This window comes from Chrysochloris asiatica, unplaced genomic scaffold (genome assembly GCF_000296735.1).
Source record: "Chrysochloris asiatica unplaced genomic scaffold, ChrAsi1.0 scaffold00100, whole genome shotgun sequence".
Taxonomy (NCBI): domain Eukaryota; kingdom Metazoa; phylum Chordata; class Mammalia; order Afrosoricida; family Chrysochloridae; genus Chrysochloris; species Chrysochloris asiatica.
In genome coordinates, this window is record NW_006408618.1 from 6,606,051 (window position 1) to 6,629,196 (window position 23,146).

General features: G+C 38.9%; 1 protein-coding gene across 3 annotated transcripts in view; it reads right to left on the reverse strand.

Moving 5' to 3' along the window:
- The window catches only part of RFWD2 (ring finger and WD repeat domain 2, E3 ubiquitin protein ligase), a 265,833-nt gene that overhangs the window by 219,353 nt on the left and 23,334 nt on the right, over positions 1 to 23,146 (reverse strand). For all 3 annotated transcript variants that reach the window (XM_006867072.1, XM_006867071.1, XM_006867070.1), the window contains exons 2-3: positions 7,196 to 7,255; positions 2,335 to 2,432 (exon numbers count right to left, since the gene is read on the reverse strand). In XM_006867072.1, coding sequence (XP_006867134.1) covers positions 2,335 to 2,376 — 42 coding nt within the window. In that variant the 5' untranslated portion in view covers positions 2,377 to 2,432; positions 7,196 to 7,255. The remainder of the gene's footprint in view (positions 1 to 2,334; positions 2,433 to 7,195; positions 7,256 to 23,146) is intronic.

Genomic DNA, 23,146 nt, shown 5'->3' on the forward strand with positions numbered 1-23,146 from the left:
GGGTATGGGGGAAGGATTGCATGGAGGGGATTGTAACCATGGCAATGAGACAATATATGATAGAATGAATGTAAAACTAATGTTCTCCCATGTAAACTATCACATAATTCACAATAAAACATTTAAGAAAAAAAAAAAAGAGAGAAGATGGAAGATGTATAACGAACGAATCATTGTACCAAAAAGAATTGGTCAATGCTCAAACATTTCAAGCTGAAAAAACTGAAGAAAACTTATGCCTCAATTTGCATACTGAAGGACAATATATTGAATAATGCATGAAACATAAAAAGATGATGAAAGGAATACGGTCACTGTTTAAAGATCAATCAGAACCGACTCAACTACACCTAACAATTGTGATTTCACATATTCTTTGGATACATTTATTTGAGAAATAGGTACTTACATATATAGGTAATGTATGGGATTGCTTTATAAATTAAATAGCACTACACTTTTCACATTCTTTTCATGCTAGTATATAGTATTGCTGCCTTACTAGTCAGAAACTCAGGCAACAGTAATTACAACCTTAAAGACTAATTAAGAAACGATGCCTTAATAACCGGTTGAAAGTAGAGCTGATGATCTTGTCTGTTAACCTTCACTCACTTCACAATAAAAAGTTAAAAGAGAGAGAGAGAGAAAGAAATGATGCCTAAACATTTTAGTAACTATCAGAAACTTCAAAACAGTAGATTCTTTTCTACAATGAACTATTCCAAAAGTTGTACCAGATAAGAAAGGACAACAAAGTGATTCTAAAGCCACATTGCAGCAGCAATCTACAGTTGCCAGCTGAAAGACAAAGGATACTGCTCTACAGGGCTTGGTTTCATTTTTACCTACCCTCGCGCCCATAAAATCCAGTCTTTTGGGGCACCATACCACCATAACCTCCATCTCCAAATTTGTTATAAGACTTTATCTACCTAGAAGAACTTGTCATTCCAGCATAAAATTGACAAAAATATTTCCTTCAGCACTCCTTCCTGCCAAGCAACCACCCTTGCTTTTCCTTTATGAAATATACTGAATTATAGTGAAAAGTGAAAGAGAAAAAGGACTACAGTCAATGTAATTTTAGAGCAGAGGCAAAACTAAAGACTATAACTGAAAAGGTTCAAACGCATGATTATTAACCATCACTTGAATTAAGCAAAATCAAACTGAAACTACAGCACTGGCAGGTTCTAAATATAATGCAAGTAGACTTCACACAACCTCTCTGAGTGTGTTACTCATTAAAATGAAGAATCAAGCTTTTTGATATGCATACCCAATAATACTTTGCTCCATACCTAAAAATATATCAAACTTAATCTTTGACTTATTATTCATTTATAAAATAACCCAAAAGTTTCCCACAATATCGTAAGTTTTTTAACATGTAGAATATTTTATATATATAACTGGCTTCTGATTAGATATTATTTCCAACTATTTACACCTAAAAAAAATCAAGCCCATTGCCATCAAGTTGATTCTGATTCAGAGACTCTATAAGACAAAGAACTACTTCAGAGGGTTTCTGAGATTAAATCTTTAAGGGAACAGACAGCCCATCTTTATTCCATGGAGTAGCTGGTGGGTTTGAACTACTGACCTTAGAGTTAGCAACTCAATGCTTAGCCCACTGAATTCCTTAGTTACACTTCAGGGTTCCCATTCATTTCTTCTTCAGTTCTTATACCTTTCCTCTGTCAAGTTCTATATTCATGTGTTCTTATTTTCAGTTGCTTCCCCAGGTAATACACAGACTATCTTCCCCCATCAAGAATCCTCATACTGAAGTCTTATTTTTTTTCTTTTTCTTTTCTCATCTTCAATATTCCTCAAACATATATTTTTCCTCCCTATTAACCCTTTCCTTTTTTCATTTCATTTCTGTCCCAGAAGCAACAGAAATGCGTAACACTGCACAGAAAGATGTGTTCTGGACCTCTGACATTCTCATTTATCCTCACATTCTTTCCCGCCATCTATGCAAGAACCTCAAGGTATGGCACTGGACTGCAAACCAGAAGATCGGCAGTTCAAACAGACCAGATGCTCCCGGAAAACCCTATATAGGATCACTATGAGTCAGAACTGACTGGATGGCACTTAACAACAACATACAAGAAAATCTAAAAGTTGTGACCACGTTTTTAATCAAATTTTAAAAAGTACTGATAACATATGGTATGGAATCTAAGACACAACTCAACAAAAATTGAGGAAAGCACCTTGGAGAATAGGAAAGAAAGAGCTGCTAACCTCTCTGAAAAAGTGAACTTTGGGGAATAATAGACAGGTGTTTACAAAATAAAAATCATTCCAAACACTCACCCAAGAAATTAGGATACAGATGGTCAATATTGTCCACAACATAGTTACACTTGGGACATCTATTATTGTCCTCCAAACTTTGATGAATACACTTGTAGCTATTAGGAAAGGAAAAACAAAACAAGTATAATTAAATCAATGATAAATCAATAAACTGGTCACAAAATAATGCTTATTAGTCTTTATTCCTTACTAAGCTTATTTCAGCTGATACTTTTACATCATAAATAAAACATGTGGGGCATTTATTTTAGATTAATATCAAGGAAAAGTTATTATAAAATAAACTCAATTATCAGGCCTACCAAATATTAAAAAAAATTAATATATTGAACAAATTTTAGGTTTATGTAATTCAAATTGTCCAAATGCTGGTGGGTTAGTTAAAAGACTACTAATATAATTTCTTTAGTGAACAAATCTAAATTTACAAGAAAAACAAGGAAAAGTTTTTTTGTTTTGTTTTGTTTTTTAACGGCAAAGATCAATCAATAAACATGAAAAACATCATCTACACTGTCATTGTTGTTTAGTGTTTTTGAGCTGGTTCCGACTAATAGCAACCCTGTATAGGGTTTCCAAGGAGCAGCTGGTTAAGTATGAACTGCCAAACTTTCAGTCCAGTGCATTAACCTGCAGCATCACACCAGGTCCTGCATCATCTACACTAGCAATTAAAAATGAATTTAAAATTAAGGACTAGCTTTTATCAATTAAGGAACCCTGATGACACAGTGGATTAAGTGCTGAGCTGCTAACCAAAATGGGGTCCAAATCCACCAGTTACTCCATGGGAGAAAATGGAGCAGTCAGCTAGCTTCCTTAAGATTTACAGCTTCGGAAACCCTCTAAGAACAAGTTCTACCATTCTATATGGACTAATAAGAGTTAGAATTGATTTAACAACAGTGGATTTTACCAATTGGGATGGAAAAAGTAAAAAACAAAGTCAAAATTAGTATTACATGTGGATACAGATAATCTCATGTACTACTGGAGGAAATACAATGGGCACAGCTATTTGGGAAGGTAAGCTACAAGTAAAACTTTGAGGTTGTGCAACTTCTCTCACCTAGTGAGATTACTTTTAGGAATTTATCTTACGGAAATAAGCAGAGATGTATACGTAACAAGAATGGTAATAGTAGGGTTATCTGTAAACAGCAAAATAAATTAGACACAGTCTAAGCATTAGAAGGAATCCTGGTGTGGCACTGTGGGTTAATGCATATTGTGTTAGGCAAATCTGCTGCACAAGACCTTTTTAAAGTGTTGAAAAGAGCAAAGATGACAGCTTGAGGACTAAGTTGCGCCTGACCCAAGCCATGGTATTTCCAGTAACCTCATACACATGCGAAAGCTGGACAGTAAATAAGGAAGACTGTAGAAGAATTGATGTTTTTGAGTTACGGTGTTGGAGGAGAATATTGAAAGTGCCATAGGCTGCCAAAAGAACCAATAGATCTGTTTTGGAAGAAGTGCAGCCAGAGTGCTCCTTGGAGGCCAAGATGGCCAAACTTCGTCTCTCATTCTTCGGACATATTGTCAGGAGGAAGCAGTTGCTAGAGAAGGATATCATGTTTGGTAAGGTGGAGGGTCGGAGAAAAAGAGGAAGACTCTCAACGAGATGGAATGGCCAAGTGGCAGTATCAGTGGACTCAAGTGTGGCAACAGTAGTGAGGTTGGCCCAGGATCGGGCAGTGTCTCCTTCTGCTGTGCATAATGTTGCTATGAGCCGGTACCAACTCGATGGCACCTAACAACACCACCACCGCCACCTAATAAATTTATCTTCCCTCCTCCCCTATCAAGTAAAAAAACTACATTCATTAGATTTGACTGCTCTAGTTATTTACTCTTTGAAATTTTTTAAAACAAATCTTACATTTGGTACTGTTACGTAAAATGGAGGAAACTACAGAAAATCAGAGGTCTAACAGTGTAATGCATTTTTTAATGTCTCTTCTAGTTGGTCTGTAACTTCCATCAAGCAACATTTTGCCCTGATGGATCTGGGTAAGAGAAGGTGAGAAAAGAGGCTGATAGGATTATATTCAGTTGTGAGTGGTTAGCAAGTTCACTGTGATTGCAAAATCTTTGAAATCTCTTATGTATAAAATGAGCCATCTCAGACATGTGAGGGGGAATCAAAGAGGAACAAGGAGTAGAGTGTGTCTTTTGGATGTCCAAGATCCCTGCACATCGAACTTCTTAAACCCAAGGACACAAAGCTGTGACACCAGAGGAGTGGCAGAAGAGCAGCAGCAGAACCAAGAGCTAGAGTACAAGACACAGCAGTGGGCTTCCTAGCCCATGGAACAAGTAAAACTAAGTGGCTTCTGGGGCAAAAGGCTTGCTTGCAGAGTGTGATGCCTCCAGGAACTTAGCTGGAGGGAGGTAGGTTTGCTGACCCACAGAAATATTAAGCTGAGTGTCTTCAAGCTGCAGACTCTTGTGGAGTGGTAAGCTTTTAAAAGCAGCCCTAAAAGAGCTTTACAACATTGATTGGGCAAAGAGGCCTGCCTGTGGGCATGGTTGAGGAGACGCATCCTGACTGAACAAACTATGCCCTGAGCATTTTCTGCACTGTAAACTACAAAGTTAACTAATAAGCCCCATAACTGTTAAGCATTGTCTCTGAGTTGTGTGGGCCACTGAAATGAATTATCGACCCCACCATGAGTAGATAGTGCTGTGGGACGGATGGATGTGCCACATTTTTCTCCAAACTCTGGCACAGCACACACAGCATGTCTACTTACCAATTCAATCAGTACTTTATTACACTTTACAATAAAGTGAAGCAAGATTACAGAACTGTTTCAGTAGCCTCTTCAGAGCCTTTTAAAAAATGCTACAGTAGATTTATAAATTAGAAGACAAGTAGGAAAAATAAAAACCCATGCTTACAATCTCCTTAGCATTTTTCATACTTTTCAAATATCTGTAAGAAGAATGAGGAGGTGAAGGAGTAAGAAGATGATGGGAGAGAGAAAGGGTACAGAGAGAAGGAGAGAGAATAGAAGAGAGGTTAAGTGACAAAGGTCAAGACAGAGTCAAAATTAGAATTCTGGTCTCTTAACTTCAAGAACTTGCTTTTTTAGCTCTAGATCAGTTGTGTCCAACTGAGGACAATTTTGTACCCTAAGTGACATTTAACAGTATCTGCAGGGGGTGGCAGGGACACTACAGGTAGAGGCCAGGAATGCTGTTAAACGACACACAATGCCCATGACAGCAGCCCACAACCAAGAATTCTCTGGACTAATATTATCAGCAGTACTGAGGTTAAGAAACTCTGCTCTAGGGCAATTGATTTTCTGAAAAAATCAAAACTCAAAATCTTTGAAACAAACATATGGTTTCCTGTGGAATGCTAAGACACTGAATCACTCTGTGAATCAAAGAAAATACAAATGCTAAGCAATTAGCCTGAAAAGACCACACCCATACATATAAGTCAGTCTAAAAGCAAGATCTGCATGACCAGAATTTCAGAAGGAATATACAACAGAAAGTGATTCATACATAAATTAAAATAATGCCAAGGCACTGATATACCAATAAATAAAAATAATATTGTTTTGAAAAACTAACTAAATGACGCTAAAAAACTATACAATCACTCCTTACCAATGATATCCTCTAAGACAGTAGGAGAGAGGAGACATCTACATTTCATAATACATCTTTCTGTACAATAAGTTACTCTTTCAACTATGAGCATGCATTGCCTTTATCCTTTTAACTTTTTTTTTTTTTTTTTAGTAAAGAAAGTAAATAATGCAAGCTAATAAAGCTATTTAATTCCAAATTTCTTTTTAAATGACTGGCAGATTTGTTATACTTACAATGAAGCAACTAGCTTCAGATCAAACTAAAGGACTTTCAAAATGGTATTAACACCCACGGTGGTTCAAGCTCACCAGTCGCTCCTTGGAAACCCTATACAGGGTAGCTATGGGTCGGAACCAACTTAATGGCACTTAAAAACAACAACTCTTTACAACTAAGGAATGTCAATCTGCTAGATACCATTCCAAATATCAATATAAAATTATGGGTCTAACTTCAACATGAATTATAAATGTAAGGGCTAGGAGAAACAATTATAATAACTAAGGCAAAAGTAATAAGCCAAGAAAATAGGCAAATGATTTATGAAGATGACTAATCACAGTCAAAATAGGTATTTTATAAAAGGAATTAAAAGCAAGAAATTAATGTGACTAACATAATCTAAAAATAACACTGAACAAAGTGTTAAAGAAGAGAGCATAAACTTCTTAATTCTCTATACCCTTTACCCGAGTCTTCCAGTCTGTTCTACAGAGCTACCCATATAGCCCCACGGATGAGTGAATACTGGTTGCCCAGATCCCCCAATGATAGTAACCACATTCAGATGTAATTTTCTAAACTAGTCATCAAAGCTCTTAGCTAACAATTTATAAAGTGAAAACTTTAAAAATTCATTTGTAAGGTCTACTCTGGTAGCGTAGTGGTTACGAATCGGGCTGCGAACCTTAAGGTCAGCAGTTCGAAACTACCAGCCGCTCCGCGGGAGAAAGATAAGGCTTTCTACTCCCGTAAAGATTTACACCCTTGGAAACCCTGTACAGGGTCGCTATGGGTCGGAACCGACTCGACGGCACTTCACAACAACAACAACATGGTAAACCTAAGTATTTTACAGAAATTCTGCAGCAACCAAAAGCTTACTGCTATCAAATCTGTGAAATCAAGAAAATATTATGGATACAAGAGAGCCAAAATTAGTTTAGAAAACAACTTCTCATTGGCTATTTGTCCATTAAAAACTGCCCAAAGACTATTATTTCACTGAATAAAATCATCTTACCAAAAGCTGTGGCCACATTTCGTCATGTATGCTTCTTCAATCATATCAAAGCAGATAGGGCTAAAAAGAAAACACAAGAATAAAATTGATATATTTTTATTAAGCAGAATCATTACAAATTGGAAAAGGCTGGTAAAAATAACAACAAAATCATACTTCACAGCACAATTATAAATTAACTCATCAAATATTCTGTCAATGAGATGATGTTTCAATTTAGCTAAACTTTAGGCAAAATGACAATTTATTCAAGCTCCAAAGTGAGTTAATAAATGGCCCCAATATCTTCTTAGCTCAACTTGTAAGTTTTAAAAGTGCAATGAAATCACATAATCCTTAGCAAAATTCTACCATCTTCTACCACCATCTCTGTTGTTAAGTGCCATAGAGTCATTTCCAACTCATACAGACCCTGTAATAGGGTTTCCAAGAAGCAGCTTGTGATTAAACTGCCAATCTTGCAGTTCAAACTGACCCTGCACTCCAGTACTTATCCTCCAGTCCCACACCATGATTCTAACACCATCTAGTCAAATGCCAATCTAATTGTTCTCTTTTCTTTCCTACCTCAATAAAAATGAATTCTAAGTGATGAATTTCAATTACAATTTTGATAAGTACTCCAAAGTAATGATGATGGTGATGATGATGATGATGTTGCTTTTAAGTGTCACTGAGTCAGTTTCGACTTACAAGGACCCTGTTTCTGAGAAGCAGCTGATGGGTTTGAACTGCCAACCTTGTAGTAAATTAATAATTAAACAGTAAACAACAGGAAGGAGCTTCAAAAAATTCATGGAGAAACTTCATTATACCTTTTAATCCCACCTTTCCATGGACTTTTTAGAGTTCCCTTATGTGTACACAGTGAAGTTGCTGTTAATAAGTGCTGTTGAGTGGGTTCTGACCCATAGCAACCATGTATAGGGTTTGCTAGAAGCAACTGGTGAGCTTGAACCACCAACCTTGTAGTTCAAACCAGATTTGCAGTTCAGCGCATTAATCCATAGCACCATACCAGGATTACCTAGTAAGGCAGGTATCTATTATTATGCTATTTTATAGGTGAGGAAACTAAGGCACAAAGCTTTAAAGTTACACAGTGAGGAAGTAACAGAGCCAGGATTCAAATTCAGTTCCCTGTTTTTAGCCACTATAATGTACTGCTTCCTAAAACTGAGTTAAACATCAATCCCAACCCTCTTATCCCTTGATTTCCCACAAAGGCTTTAAAGCAAAATAGTCATGGTTCCAGCCCTCTGTGTAGCTAGGATTGGCCATAAGACATAGTTCTGAACGATGAAATGGTAACCATCAGTTCTTAGGTGTACACTGTCTGCCAGAACAAACATGCAATAAAGTCTTATAAAAAGAGATTTCCCTTTATCCTTCCTCTTTTTCCCTTCCTGAAAGTCCCATGCAGTGCCTAGTACCTATCAGTCATCTTGTAACTATGAACACAAAAACTATAAGCTAAGAACATTATCATTACATTAGAATGTGAGACTATAAAGTATGTGTGAATTATGCTATAACAGATGACCACAACACAATGAAAGAGGAAAAAGTATTATTAACACTGGATGCAATGTAACTCATAATAAAGACAATTGCAATCTGAGGGTTGGAGGGTGGACAAAGTCAAAGTAACTAACCAACAAATTCAATGAACATGTTAGGAATGCTTTAATACAGTACAATAAAAAAAGAAATACAATACAAAAAAAAATACAATTAAAAAAAAGATATTTAAATGTTTGAGGGTCTTGAATTATGTCATTGCTAATAAGAAAAAGGCACCCCTCCCCCCTTTAAATTAGATGTAGTACCACATCTGGTAGCGTAGTGGTTACAAATCAGGCTGCTAATCTCACAGTCAGCAGCTCGAAACTACCAACTGTTCCGCAGGAGAAAGATAATGCTTTCTGCTACTATAAAGATTTACAGTGTTGGAAACCCTGTACAAGGTGGCTATGAGTCGGAACTGACTTCACAGCCATAACAACACCACCACCACAATCAGATGACTTGGTGAGGTAACTGGGCCTTTTAAACTGGAAATAGGAACTTTGTCTCACACTTCCCTCCCTAAGAGGGCACAAAATGTAGTGAGTCGGATTTCAGGTTCAAGAAGATGAGTGCACACAACTGTACATCCTGCACAACAGCATATATGACCTTAGATGCCAAGTCCATACAATTATTTGCCCAGATTATACAGGGGGGAAAATGTTTGGCACATGTCCAGGTCACAGTTAACAGCAGACTCCCCATAAACACTTCTCTACTCTCCCTTCTGAAACCTATTAAAATAGTACATTAAGGAGTTTTAAAAACATATTTTTGTGACTACCACAATGAAGAGAACAGAACTACTAGTGACACAGGTATTACAACAGATTCTCATAGGAAGAAAAGCAGATACCGAAAAGGGAATGAATGAATCAAGGTAAAGAAAATGACTTGACTTTGTTACTACTGTTGTTAAAGTGCCATGGAGTTGGTGCCTACTCACCACAACCCTGTATAGGGTTTCCGAGGAGCAGTTGGTGAGCTTGAACCACCAACCTTGAGGTTCAAACTGAACTTGCAGTCCAGCACATTAACTCACAGTGCCACACCAGGACTCCACAGAGAAAGCCATAGACCAGAATAAAGAAACATGGTGCTGTTGTAAGTGCCACAGAGTCAGTTCCAACTCATAGTGACCCTATATAAGTTTCCGAGAAGCAGCTAGCAGATTTGAACTGCCAACATCGAGGTTCAAACCGATCCTGCAATTCAGTGCTTATCCTACATTGCCACACAAAAACTCCAAAATAAATATGGAAAGGGATAAAACCAAAAAGGATGTCAGTCTGACCTATATAACCCTGGTGGTGGTGTTGATTATATGTCATGTTATTCATTCCGACTCATAGCGACCCTGTACAGTGTCTTCTGATATGGCACTCTGGGTCAATGCATTGGACTGCAAGGTCAGTTTAAACTGCAAGGTCGACAGTTCCAGGTCACCAGCTGCTTCTCAGAAATCCTATACAGGGTCACTATGGGTCAGAACCTACTCAATGGCATATAACAACAAAACAACAATAGGTTCAATCTTTATGGGATCAAAAAGCCTCATCTTTCTCCAGTGGAACCACTGGTAGTTTTTGAACTGCTGACCATGAGATTAGCAGCCTGACTTGTAACCAGCATGCTACCAGAACTCCTTCTATATAACCCTACAGAGGGTCAATTTTGAAAAAAATGAGAAAAGGCAGAACTGAAATATGGACTGAAAATGGGAATGATTAATTGGAAGCCAGAATATAACCAGGGCAGTACACCTGTGTTCAGTAAAAAGTTAATGTGCTTGTCTGCTAACCAAAAAGTTGGAGGTTTGTTCAAGTCCACTTAGGAAGAAAGGCCTGGTAATCTACTTCCAAAAGACCAGCCACTGAAAACTCTATGGAACACAGTTACATACTAAAACACAGGGGTTGCTATAAGGAAGAACCAACACAGAAGCAACTGGTTTAGTAGTTTAGCTATTTCAAGTGTGATCCATGAATCTGCATAAAGTTCAAGAATTTTGTTGCAAGTTATTAAAGAAATATGAACAGAAACTGAAAGCTTAGAACTTTCAACTTCTATTGAAATTTGACAGATTGCTGTTTAACCTAATTTTTAAAACTTGGGCTCATTATATTATGTGCCTTTTTATTATACATTTTAATTACATTTTTCTAAATTATCAATCTATAACTGAAACAAAAAACAAAAAACAACCATTTTTCTCATAGATAGTTTGAGCAGCTCTGGAACTGAGGACCCTAATTTTACCCTGCCTTTTAAGAACAAACTGCAGTACCTCCTAATCCCCACAGTAGTGTTGAAAGAAAGACAAATCTTCATATATCAAATTAAATTCAAGCAATAAACCAATAAAAGTAATATCAACAGATTATTTATTGAACTGGAGACAATACGGTATAGAATTCAATAGTACAAATAGTCAAGTCAGAATGTCTGTGTTAAATTCTAGTTCTTTTACTTACTAATTATATAATCTTGGCCATTTCTTTAATCTCCCTGTGCCTCAATTTGCACATGTAAAAATGTAGGTGATAGTACCAGCATCAAACTCATGTTGCTGTCTGCCCTCAGTCTATTACAACTCTTAGGGACCCTACATGACATAGTAGGACTTTCCCACTGGGTTCCCTATACTGTTATCATACGGGAGCAAACTGGCAGGTCTTTTCTCCCAAAGAGCCACTGAGTGGACTCAAACCACTGACTTTTTGATTAGCAGCAAAACACTTAAGTATTAAACCACCAGGGTTCCTTATCAACCAACCTCATAGGGTAATGTTTTTGTTGTTGTCAGGTGCCATCGAGTCGGAACCGACTCATAGCGACCCCATGCACAGCAGAAGGAAACAATGTCCGATCCTGGGCCAACCTCACTACCGCTGCCAAACTTGAGTCCATCAATGATGCCACCTAGCTGATCCATCTCATTAGGGGTCTTCCTCTCTTTCTCTGACCCTCCATCTTACCCAGCATGACATCCTTCTCTAGCAACTGTTCCTTCCTGACAATATGTCCAAAGTATGAGAGACGAAGCTTAGCCATCCTGGCCTCCAAGGAGCACTCTGGCTGCACTTCTTCCAAAACAGATCTATTGGTTCTTTTGGCAGTCCATGGCACTTTTAGTATTCTCCTCCAACATCACAATTCAAAGGCATCAAATTCTTCTACTATCTTCCTTATTTACTGTCCAGCTTTCGCATCCACCATATAAGGTTATTGAAAATACCATGGCTTGGGTAAGGAGCACTTTAATCCTCAAGCTGACATCCTTGCTCTTCAACACTTTAAAAAGTTCCTGTGCAGCAGATTTGCCCAATGCAATATGTCGTCTGATGTCTTGACTGCTGCTTCCGTGAATGTTGACAGTTGATCCAAGAAGAATGAAGTCCTTGACAACTTCAATCTTTTCTCCGTTGATAAGAATACTTTATTTTTAGTCTACTATGCACATATACGGGAGAAAGATGAGCTTTCTGCTCCCGTAAAGATTTACAGCCTTGGAAACCCTGTACGGGGTTCGCTATGGGTCGGAACCGACTCGACAGCACATAACAACAACAACAACAATAATGCACATATAGGAGTCCTGGTGTGGCACTGTGAGTTAATGCGCTGGACTGCAAAGTTGATCTTTGCAGTAAGTGGTTCAAGCTCACCAGCCGCTCCTCAGAAACCCTATACAGGGTCACTATGAGTCAGAGCCGACTTGACAGCACTTAACAACAACAAAAATAAAGGTTAATAAGTGGTCAGCTTACAAGCTTTCATGCGCATGCTTAATTTCAGAATGAGGAGGGAAAGGTAGAATCCCCACTGAAAAGTTTTCCTCTTTTCCAGATGGGTCTGGTGTAAGGGGTGGGACAGGATAGGGAAAAGGGATTTTACAACGCAATTCTGTGTAACTGTTATCAGGACTAATTACAGTTGTGATTGTCACAAATGTAAATGTAGAAGATGTGTAACTAGAAGAGGGGAGTAGTTAATCTTCCATTTCAGGAACCGAGAACTAACTCTAGGACCATCATGAGGGAAGAGGATGAGTGAGTGTTGTGTGCCTTTGAGTAAGAGGATAGGTTGCAAAGTGTGTCCTTTGGACATTTAAATAAATATGTATATTCTGTTTTGTTTGTGTACATTTAAAAGAGGGGGGGGAGACAGAGGTAATCCTGTTAACTGGAGTACAATGGAGGAGAAATCTGGCAAAACAACAATAAGGCCAGAGAAGTAATGAAGAACATACAAAACAAACAAAAAAACACTCTAAAGGACACTTCTACATAGGTAGCAGTTCCAACACCTCAGTCACTTTCCTAGTTTCACTGGCTGTGATTAGAAAGTTCCTCATAAAATTTAAGTAGGTCTTTTTTCAGGCTTAAAAGTAGAGATTAATCTTAGTTGGTATTTTACAAAGATAGTCCTCTCTAATCCATCTCCATCAGAGCTGTGTTTAAAGTTTTCTTACAAATAAGAGGAGGAGTCCAAATAATAAGAATTTGCTGTTGTTGTTATGTGCCATGGAGTTGGTTCCGACTCACAGCGACCCTGTACAGGGTTTCTGAGGCTGTAAATCTTTATGGGAGCAGAAAGCCTCATCTTTCTCCCACGGAACAGCTGGTAGTTTCTAACTGCTGACCCTGAGGTTCGCAGCCTGATTCGTAACCACTACGCTACTCAGAGCTCCTTAATAATAGGAGTAGTAGCACAAATAAGGGAGTCCTGGTGTGGGTTAATGCGCTGGACTGCAAGGTCAGTTTGAACTGCAAGATCAGCAGTTCAAGCTCACCAGCTGCTCCTCAGAAACCCTATACACTCAACAAAATAAGAATAGTAGGGAAATTCCTCAACATAATTAAGGGCATATATACAAAACCAGTATTCCCAGTTGTGACACTGTAGGGTCAACACTGGACTTCAAACCATAAGTTAGCAGTTCAAACTCACCAACTGCTCCTTGGAAACCCTATACAGGTTGCTATGAGTCAGAACGGACTCAATGGCACTTAAACAACAACAATACAAAACCAACACTAACATTACTGAATGGAGATAAACTGAAAGCAATCCCCTCATGAGCCAGACAAGGATGCTCTTTATCACCACTCCTATTCAGTACTATACTGAAAATCTTAGCCAGAGCAAGAAACGGATATAACAGGTATCCAAACTGGCAAAGAAGAAGCAAAATTATATTTGCAGATGATAACATCCTATACATAGAAAAATCCCAACGACTCATCAAGAGATTCAGCAAAGTGCCAAGGTACAAGATCAACATCCAAAAATCATTTGGATATCTTTACACTAATAAAGTAAAATCTGAAAATGAAATTTGGACAACAGTACCATTTACAATGTTGTTGTTAAGTGCTGTGGAGTCAGTTCCGACTCATAGCGACCCTATAATAGTGTTTCTGAGAGCAGCTGGTCATTCTGACCCACAAACCTTCAAGTTCAAACAGACGCTGCAGTCCAGTGTTTTTCACCCAAAAGATGAAAAATACTTAGGAATAAATCTAACCAGAAAAACAACTGGGGTAATAAGGAAGGCAATATATAGTAAGAGGAAGGATGGCATAGGGAAATGGAAGACAGAGAGGAGTGCAAGAGTTAACGTGAATAGAGGCAAATACTGCTAACTGATAGTACATGGGAGGGATTGCAATCATATAATGACATGAAGTGTATGATTGTTGAATGTGAGCCTGATTATCTGTTCTATAAACCTTCACTCAATTCACACAAAAAAGTTCACACACACAAAAAAAAGATCTCCAGAACTGGAAAAATAAAAGAACGTGGCCACAATGAGCTAAGGAGACATCATGGCACAACAGGCACTCAGTTACCAACCAAAAGGTTGATGGTTCAAATTACCCAGCTGCTCTGCTAGAAAAAGACCTGGTGATCTGGACCTATAAAGACATTACCATCGAAAACCCTGTGGGGCAGTTCTACACTGTCACATGGAGTTGCTCTGAGTTAAAATTCGCTGGATGGTACCTAACAACAATACAATTGATCAGGAAATAAATAACTCTATGAATAAAAACAACAAAAGGAAAATAAGTAATTGAGCCAATCATGCCCAAGTAGTGACACAGATTCATCTCAGTATGAAAATCACTCTGACACACCTTCAATCTCTTCCTAACCCTATTTCATTCATGAATTCCCAAGACTCCTGCCCAAACAGAGCTTCAGTTCTAGCTACCACTGAAATCTTAGATTCATGGACATGTTTTAATTAAGGTTTTCTAGTTTTAAGATGATTCAGATACAAGTAGGAGAATTATCTTTCAGCAAACTACAAGAAATGATTAAAATAGGCCTTAATTCATTAAAACAGTGATTTTAAAATATAATACAAGTTAAAGTGCCCTTTTACCCACAGCCATCAAGTTGATTCTGACTCAGAGCAATCCTATATACAGTTTCTTGAGGCTTTAAATCTTTACTGGCGCAGATACAGTCATCTTTCTCCAAAAGAGCAGGTTAGCATTCTAGTACTTATCCTACAGCGCTGCTATGGCTCCTTAAATTAACCCTTTGTTGTTACATGCCATGGAGTCGGTTCTGACTCTTAGCAACCCTGTACAGGGTTTCTGAGTCTGCAAATCTTTACAGGAGCAGAAAGCCTCATCTTTCTCCCTTGGGACAGCTGGTAGTTTCAAACTACTGACCTTGCAGTTCTCAGCCCAATTCATATCCACTATGCTACCAGAGCTCCTTTAGAATCCACAAAACAGCATGGTTACCAAGAAAATCCTCAAAATTGTTTCGTTTCAGTCCACTGTGTTGATCTATCTCACTGAGAGTCTTCCTCATTTTCACTCACTTTCCAATGCCAGTTCTCCAGTTCTCTAGGAACTGGTTCTTCCTAACATGTCCAAAGGACAAGAGACGAAGTCTCACCATCCTGCTACCAAGGAGCATTCTGGCTGTAATTCTTCCATGACAGATTTGTTTGTTCTACTGGCAATCTGTGGTAAATGCATACATAGATTCTTCTATGGTCTTCACATGCATATGAAGTAATTGGAAAATACCATGACTTGGGTCAGGTGCACTTCAGTTCTGATGCTGACATCTTTGCTCTTGAACACTTTAAAGAGGTTTTTTTGCAGCAGATTTGCCTAATGAAATACATCATCTGATTTCTTGACTGCTGTTTCCATGAAAATTTTTTAAAGTTTTTATTATGAACTGAGTGGAAGCTTACAGGGGAGAACATCAGCTTTACACCATCGTTTCATGGTAATGATTACAATCTCCTCTATGCATCATCATTCAACAGTATTTACTTCCATTTCCTCTGTTGAGTGTTTTTTCTTTTCTTTTTTTTTTTTTTTGGGTGGGGGTGCAGGGTGTACACAGAAACATTCAGGAATATATAATAATTTTAATAACCAAAGGGCACATTCTGCAAGCCTGCCTCCTGGCCACCAGCACCCAGTTCCTCTCTTTCCATGAGTCCAGAGTCCTCAGCTCCCTCTCTCCACGTCCTAATCTCTGTCTCCATCTCTGGTGTTGCTGCTTCTCTGGATAAAGTCCCACGTTCTGCTCATGCTCTTCTCCATTGATGGTCCTAGAGTCCTCTTTCCACATTGTAGCAGGTTAAGAAAATATGACAGCAAGTCAAAACGTGTTGCTACAAAATCACAGAAATCTTTATTAAAAAGATTAGAATAAGACACATCATAACATAGTATTTTCTTATTACAACAGCTGTTGCTGTTGTTGTTGTTGGGTAGCATCCAGTCCATTTCAACTCAAGGAGACCCTGTATAAGATTTCCCAGGCTATAAATCATTAGGGAGTAGAAAGCCTCATTTTTCTCCTCAGAGAGGCTAGTGGGTTTGAACTGCCAACCATATGGTTAGTAATCCAGTGCTTACCCAACAGCATCACCAGCACTCCCAACAAAAGTTATATGAATAAAAGATAAAAATAGGTAAATATGCTCAACATCACAAGTCATTAAGGTAATGCATATTATGATCACAATGAGATACTTCTACATACTCATTACAATGGCAAATATTAAAGAGTGAAAGTACTTAGTATTGATAAGAATGGGGAACAACTGAAACACATTAGTAGTAGAAATGCAAAACAGTAGAATCACTATAGGAAACAGTTTTGCCAAATTTTAAATAAAGTTGAAGTCAGACTTGCCGTTGTTACTCATAAGTACTATGGAGTCAGTTTCACCTCATAGCAATACTGTATAGGGTTTCCAAGGAGTTGCTGGTGGATTTGAACTGCCAATCTTACGGTTAGCAGTCCAGTGCTTATCCTACAGCACCACACCACAACTTCAGACTTGCCACTGTTGTTGTTAAGTGCCAATGAGTCAATTTCAACTCACAGTGACCCTATATAGGGTTTCCAAGGAGCAGCTAGTAGGTTTGAACACTTAATCTTATGTTTTCAGTCTAGTGTTGATCCTACAGTGCCACACCAGTATTCCATTTGTCGTTGTTGTTAGGTGCCATCGAGTCGGTACCAACTCATAGCGAGTGACCTTTTGCAAAGCAGAACGAAACACTGCCCGATCCTAGGCCTACCTCACTATTGTTGTTGTTAAGCACCGTGGAGTCGGTTCCCACTCATAGTGACCCTGCACAGGGTTTCCGAGGCTGTACATCTTTACAGGAGCAGAACACCTCATCTTTCTCCCGTGGAATCACTGGTAGTTTCGAACTGCCAACCTTGAGGTTAGCAGCCCAATTTGTAACAACTACGCTACCAGAGCTCCTTAACCTCACTATTACATCCCAGCAATTTCACTCCTAGGTATTTGCCCAAGAGATGTGACTACATAGATCCAAAGTGGGACCGCAGGGTAAGTACTCAACCACAAGATGAGTTAGAACTGCAAGGTGGGTGGTTCAAACTTACCATTCGCTCCTCAGAAACCATATATAGGATTGCTATGAGTCAGATTCACTCTATGGCACTAAACAACGTTTTATAGGTTTACTCATAATTGCCAAAAACTAAAAAGAACCCAAATGTCTTTTAACTGGTGAGTAAGTAAACAAATCACATTGTATCCAAATAATGAGTTTATTACTCAGCAATTAAAAGAAAAAAAAGTGATACATTCAGCAACATTAATCAATCTCAAAAATATGTCAAATAAAAGCAGTCAAACACCAAAGAGTACACACTTAAGTGATTCCTTTAATACTGAGTATAGATTGTAAAGGATTGGCACAAGTGAATTGTCTGTGCTGATGGAAATGTCTTGGTCAAGGTGGTGGTTACCAAGTTAAATTTACTGATAAAACTCATTAAATGAGTTGCTAAAAATGGTGAGTTTTATTATATATATATTGTATATTAATAAAACCAACTGGACCACAAAGGTCAGTTTGAACCCCATGGTTGGTAGTTCAAACTCATCAACAGCTCCTCAGAAACCCTACACAGGGTTGCCATGAGTTAGAACTGACTCAACAGCACTTACAACAACAACATGAAGGCAAGGTAATATGGTAGCATAGTGGTTACGAATTGGGCTGCTAACCTCAGGGTCAGCTGTTCAAAACTATCAGCTGTTTCATGGGAGAAAGATGAGGTTTTCTACTCCCATAAAGATTTACAGCCTCGGACACCCTATACGGGGTCGCTATAGGTCAGAATTGACTCCACAGCACATAACAACAACAATGTAGTAGTTAAGATATGAGATCTGAGCCAAGACATCTGGGTTTCAATACCAGCACCACCATTATTAACTGTGTGAACTGAGTCAAATTTATAAAATCTCTGTGAGTCTCATTTCTTCATCTATGGAATGGAAAATTATAAGAGTACCTATTGCAAATGATTGAGGAGCTCTGGTAGCATAGTGGTTACGAATCAGGCTGTGAACCGCAAGGTCAGCACTTCAAAACTACCAGCTCTTCCGCGGGAGAAAGATGAGTCGTTCTGCTTCCGTAAGGATTTACAGCCTCGGAAACCCTGTACAGGGTCGCTATGAGTCGGAACTGACTCCACTGCATATAACCACCACCACCATTGCAAATGATTGTTGTGAAGATGCTGCTGCTGTGTGCCATCTAGTCATATCTGACTTACAGCAACCCTGTATAGGGTTTCGAGGTTATAAATTCTTACGGGAGTAGAAAGTCTCATCTTTCTCCCATGAAGCAGCTTGTGGATTATAATTGCTGACCTTTCGGTTAGCAACTCAACATGTAGTCCAATAAGCTACCAAGGCTAAATAGCAGTGCCAGGAAAATGAAAAGAAACTGCAATTTCACTAAATAAATTTTGTTTCATTATCTCTATTTGAGCCAAATGTTCCTTCTTGAACTAATACTGGTACCAGGGGATTTTAACACACTGAATTACTTCAGCCTGGATTATATGTTCCCCACTAAACCGCACAGACTAGGAAGGATGGAGTCCCAAAGGTTATACCAAAAATTATAAAAACAAAATGAAGAGCAATCAAATCACCTTTCATTCTATACAGAAATGTGTGTGTGTGGGGGGGGGGGAGGGAGGAAGGGCCGGAATCAGCACATGAAACTTAATTGAAAAACAAAAAGGTAATTAACTCATGTATGAGAATATAAAAATTAAACATGTTACTCTCAATGAAAATATTATTTCACAAGGCAGAGGCATATGCAAATATAAGGACCTATACAAACAGAATAGGAGCTCTGGTAGAATAGTGGTTACGAATTGGGCTACTAATGTCACAGTCTGCAGTTCGAAACTACCAGGGATTCCACAGAAGAAAGATGAGGCTTTCTGCTCCCATAAATATTTACAGCCTCAGAAACTGTATGCAGGCTCATTATGAGTCAGAACTGACTCTACAGCACTTCACCACCACTACCATACAAACAGAAGGCGCTCTGGTAGCGTAGTGGTTACGAATCGGGCTGTGAACCGCAAGGTCAGCAGTTCGACACTACCAGCTGTTCCGCGGGTGAAAGATGAGACTTTCTGCTCCAGTAAAGACTTAACAGCCTCAGTAAGTCGGAACCAAATCCACGGTACATAACCAACCAACCAACCAACCATACAGAGTCCTGGTGTGGCGCTGTGAGTTAATATGCTGGACTGCAAAGTCAGTTTGAACCGCCAAGTCAGCAGTTCAAGCTCACCAGCCGCTCCTCAGAAACCCTAGAAGGTCGTTATGGGTCATAACCTACTCGATGTTCCTCAACAACAACAACAAATAAATAGAGAAGGAGCCCCGGTAGTTGCTGTTATTGTTAAATGCCACTGAATCGGTTACAACTCATGGTGATCCTATATAGGGTTTCTAAGGAGTAGCGCGTGGATTTGAATCGCCAACCTGGTGGTTGGCAGTCCACTGCTTACCCTACAGTGACACACCAGGAGTCCATAGGTTAAACTGTTGTTATGTACCATGGAGTTGGCTCCGACCCATAGAGACCCTGTACAGGGTTTCCAAGGCTATAAATCTTTACAGGAGCAGAAAGCCTCATCTTTCTCCTATGGAGCAGCTGGTAGTTTCGAACTGCTGACCTTGTGGTTCGCAGCCTGATTCGTAACCACTACGCTACCAGAACTCCAAGGCTCAGCAGTTCACACTAACCATTCATAGAAGTAAAAATCAGGAGATATGCTCCCAAAAAAAGAGCTCTGGTAGCTAACAGGTTGTATATTGAGCTCCTAACCAAAGGCTCAGCAGTTTAAATTCACCAATCACGCCGCAAAAGAAAGATGAGGTCTTTTGCTCCCACAAAGGTTTACAGCCTCATAAACCCTAAACAGGGTCGCTTATGAGTTGGAATCAACTCAACAGCATACAGCAGCAACAGCAACAGGAGCAGCAGCTCCCATAAAGATTATAGCTTTGGAAACCCTATGAGACATTCTACTGTGTTTTGTAATATATGAATAGAACCTGCCACACAGCACTGTTTAAGGAAAGTCAAAAGGAAAAGAATCGGTAAAGTGGAGGGCAAAACAGGCAAGGAGACACCCCATGGAAAAATGGTCATAAGTTTTTTTAAAGTATTTTTTTATTTACATAATTTGCATAAATAACTTGAAAGAGAGGCATCCCTGTTTCCCTAGGCACTGGGCAAAATCCATTGTTGGCAGTTCAAACCCACCAGTCGATCTTTGGAAAGCCCTACATAGGAGAGGTATGAGTCAGAATCAACTTGAAGGCACTTAACAAATTAAGCCAGTCTGTGTGAGAACAAATCACCATCAAGAATTAATATAAAAGAGAAAAGAAACAAAAAGAAATCAATGTAAGAGGAGAGACTAGGACTCTTCTACATTGTTGGTGGAACTATAAAATGGTTCAACCACTGTGGAAAACAGTTAAGGCACTTCCTTGGTGGTGGTGGTTATGTGTCGTGAAGTTGGTCCCAACTCATAACAACCCTGTACAGGGTTTCCGAGGCTGTAAATCTTTACAGGAGCAGAAAGTCTCATCTTTCTCTAGCAGAACAGCTGGTAATTACGAACTGCTGACCTTGAGGTTAGCAGCCCGATTCGTAACCACTACGCTACCAGAGTTCCTTAAGGCGCTTCCTTAGAAACCTGAAAATAGAAATACTATGTGGCCTAGCAATCCCTCTACTTGGTATATATCCACAAGAAATAAGAGCCAGAACATAGTAAATAAATAAAAAATGATGTTCTTCGATGTACTACTATTCACTACAACAAAAAATGAGATAGCTTAAATACCTATCAGTGGAAGAATGGATAAGCAAATGTTGGTATATACACAATGAATACTACGTAACAGTGAATAACGACCAATCCATGAAACACCTCAGAACATGGATAAATCTGAAAGACACTGCGCACACTGAAATTAGTCAATCACAAAAGGGCAAATACTGTATGAGACCACAAATGTAAAAACTCAAGAAAAGGTTTTCATGATAAAGAAACAGTCTTTGATGTTTACCAGGGGTGGGACGAGAAAGTAATTGGCTAGAGGGTAAACAGATGTGAACTCTGGTGCTAGAGAGGGTGATATACATGGAGAGAGGTTGGGAGAAGAATAATAAAGGCAGGTGAAGATACAGGGAGGTATACAAGGGGTAAAGGGGACAGAAGCACATAGTGTTATATACACAACCTTGGAGCAACAGTGTTCTGAGGACAGATACATGGACAGAGACACAGGCTGAACAGGTATGGGAGGAAGAGTGACAATATGCCCACAAATATATAAGGGTCTGAAAGAGAATATCTGTACCTGAGTAGTTACTTCAGCTGCAAATACACCTATAAATGTGGTGGGACCATATAGTAGGCAAAATGATGAAAATATCTTAGTTATTATCAAACTTCTTAAGGCAATGAATTGCTGGGCCTGGGTGCTCAGGATCACAATCTCAGGGGACACCATGGTCAATGACATAACATAGTCCACAAAGACAATGTTCTACATCCTACTTGGTGAATAGCATCTGGGATCCTAAAAGCTCTTGAGTGACCATCTAAAAGTGTACCTATTGGTTTTTCCATGTGTGGAATAAAGAAGAGTGATGAGAACTGAAAGTGCTTGAAATCAATCAGTCCAACAGACTAATGGAACATGTGAACATCAGTCTCCATGACTCAGAGCAGAACTAGATGGCATCCGGCTACCACTACCAAATACTCTGAAAGGGATCACTTTAGAAAGTCCCAGATAGAGTGGGAGAAAGTGTGGGACAAAACTCAAAATTATATTTTAAAAAAACTAGATTTACTGATCAGAAAGAGAATGGAAGAATCATAGACTATGGACCCCAAGCACCCTTCAGATCTGGAGCAGATCTCACCTTCATGACCCAATTTTCAGGTAAATAGTAGATAGGTATATAAGGGGAACAACACTAGTAAGATATGCTCAACATGGAATGGTCAATCATTCAAAATCCAAAGGGCAACATTTTCCTAAGGACAAAGTTGACAAGGGATGGAAAAGTGGGTGGAATGGAAATAGAAGTCACGGGAAGGTAATGGATAACTGTTGTTACAAGGAGGTGATTGCAATCATTGACATGAAATAAAGTGTATGATTTGTTGAATAAAAACTGATTGATCTTGCCTGTAAACCTTCACTCAATTCACAATAAAAAGTTTTTTAAAAAAAATAACAATCACTATAACATTACTAGGAGCTCCGGTAGCATAGTGGTTATGAATCAGGCTGCGAACCTCAGGGTCAGCAGTTCGAAACTACCAGTTGTTCCACGGGAGAAAGATGAGGCTTTCTGCTCCCATAAAGATTTACAGCCTCGGAAACCCTGTACAGGGTCGCTACGAGTTGGAAACGACTCCACAGCACATAACAACAACAACAATAAACATTACTATTATGGTGACTGCATGTCAAGCTCAACAAGAAAACAAAGTGAG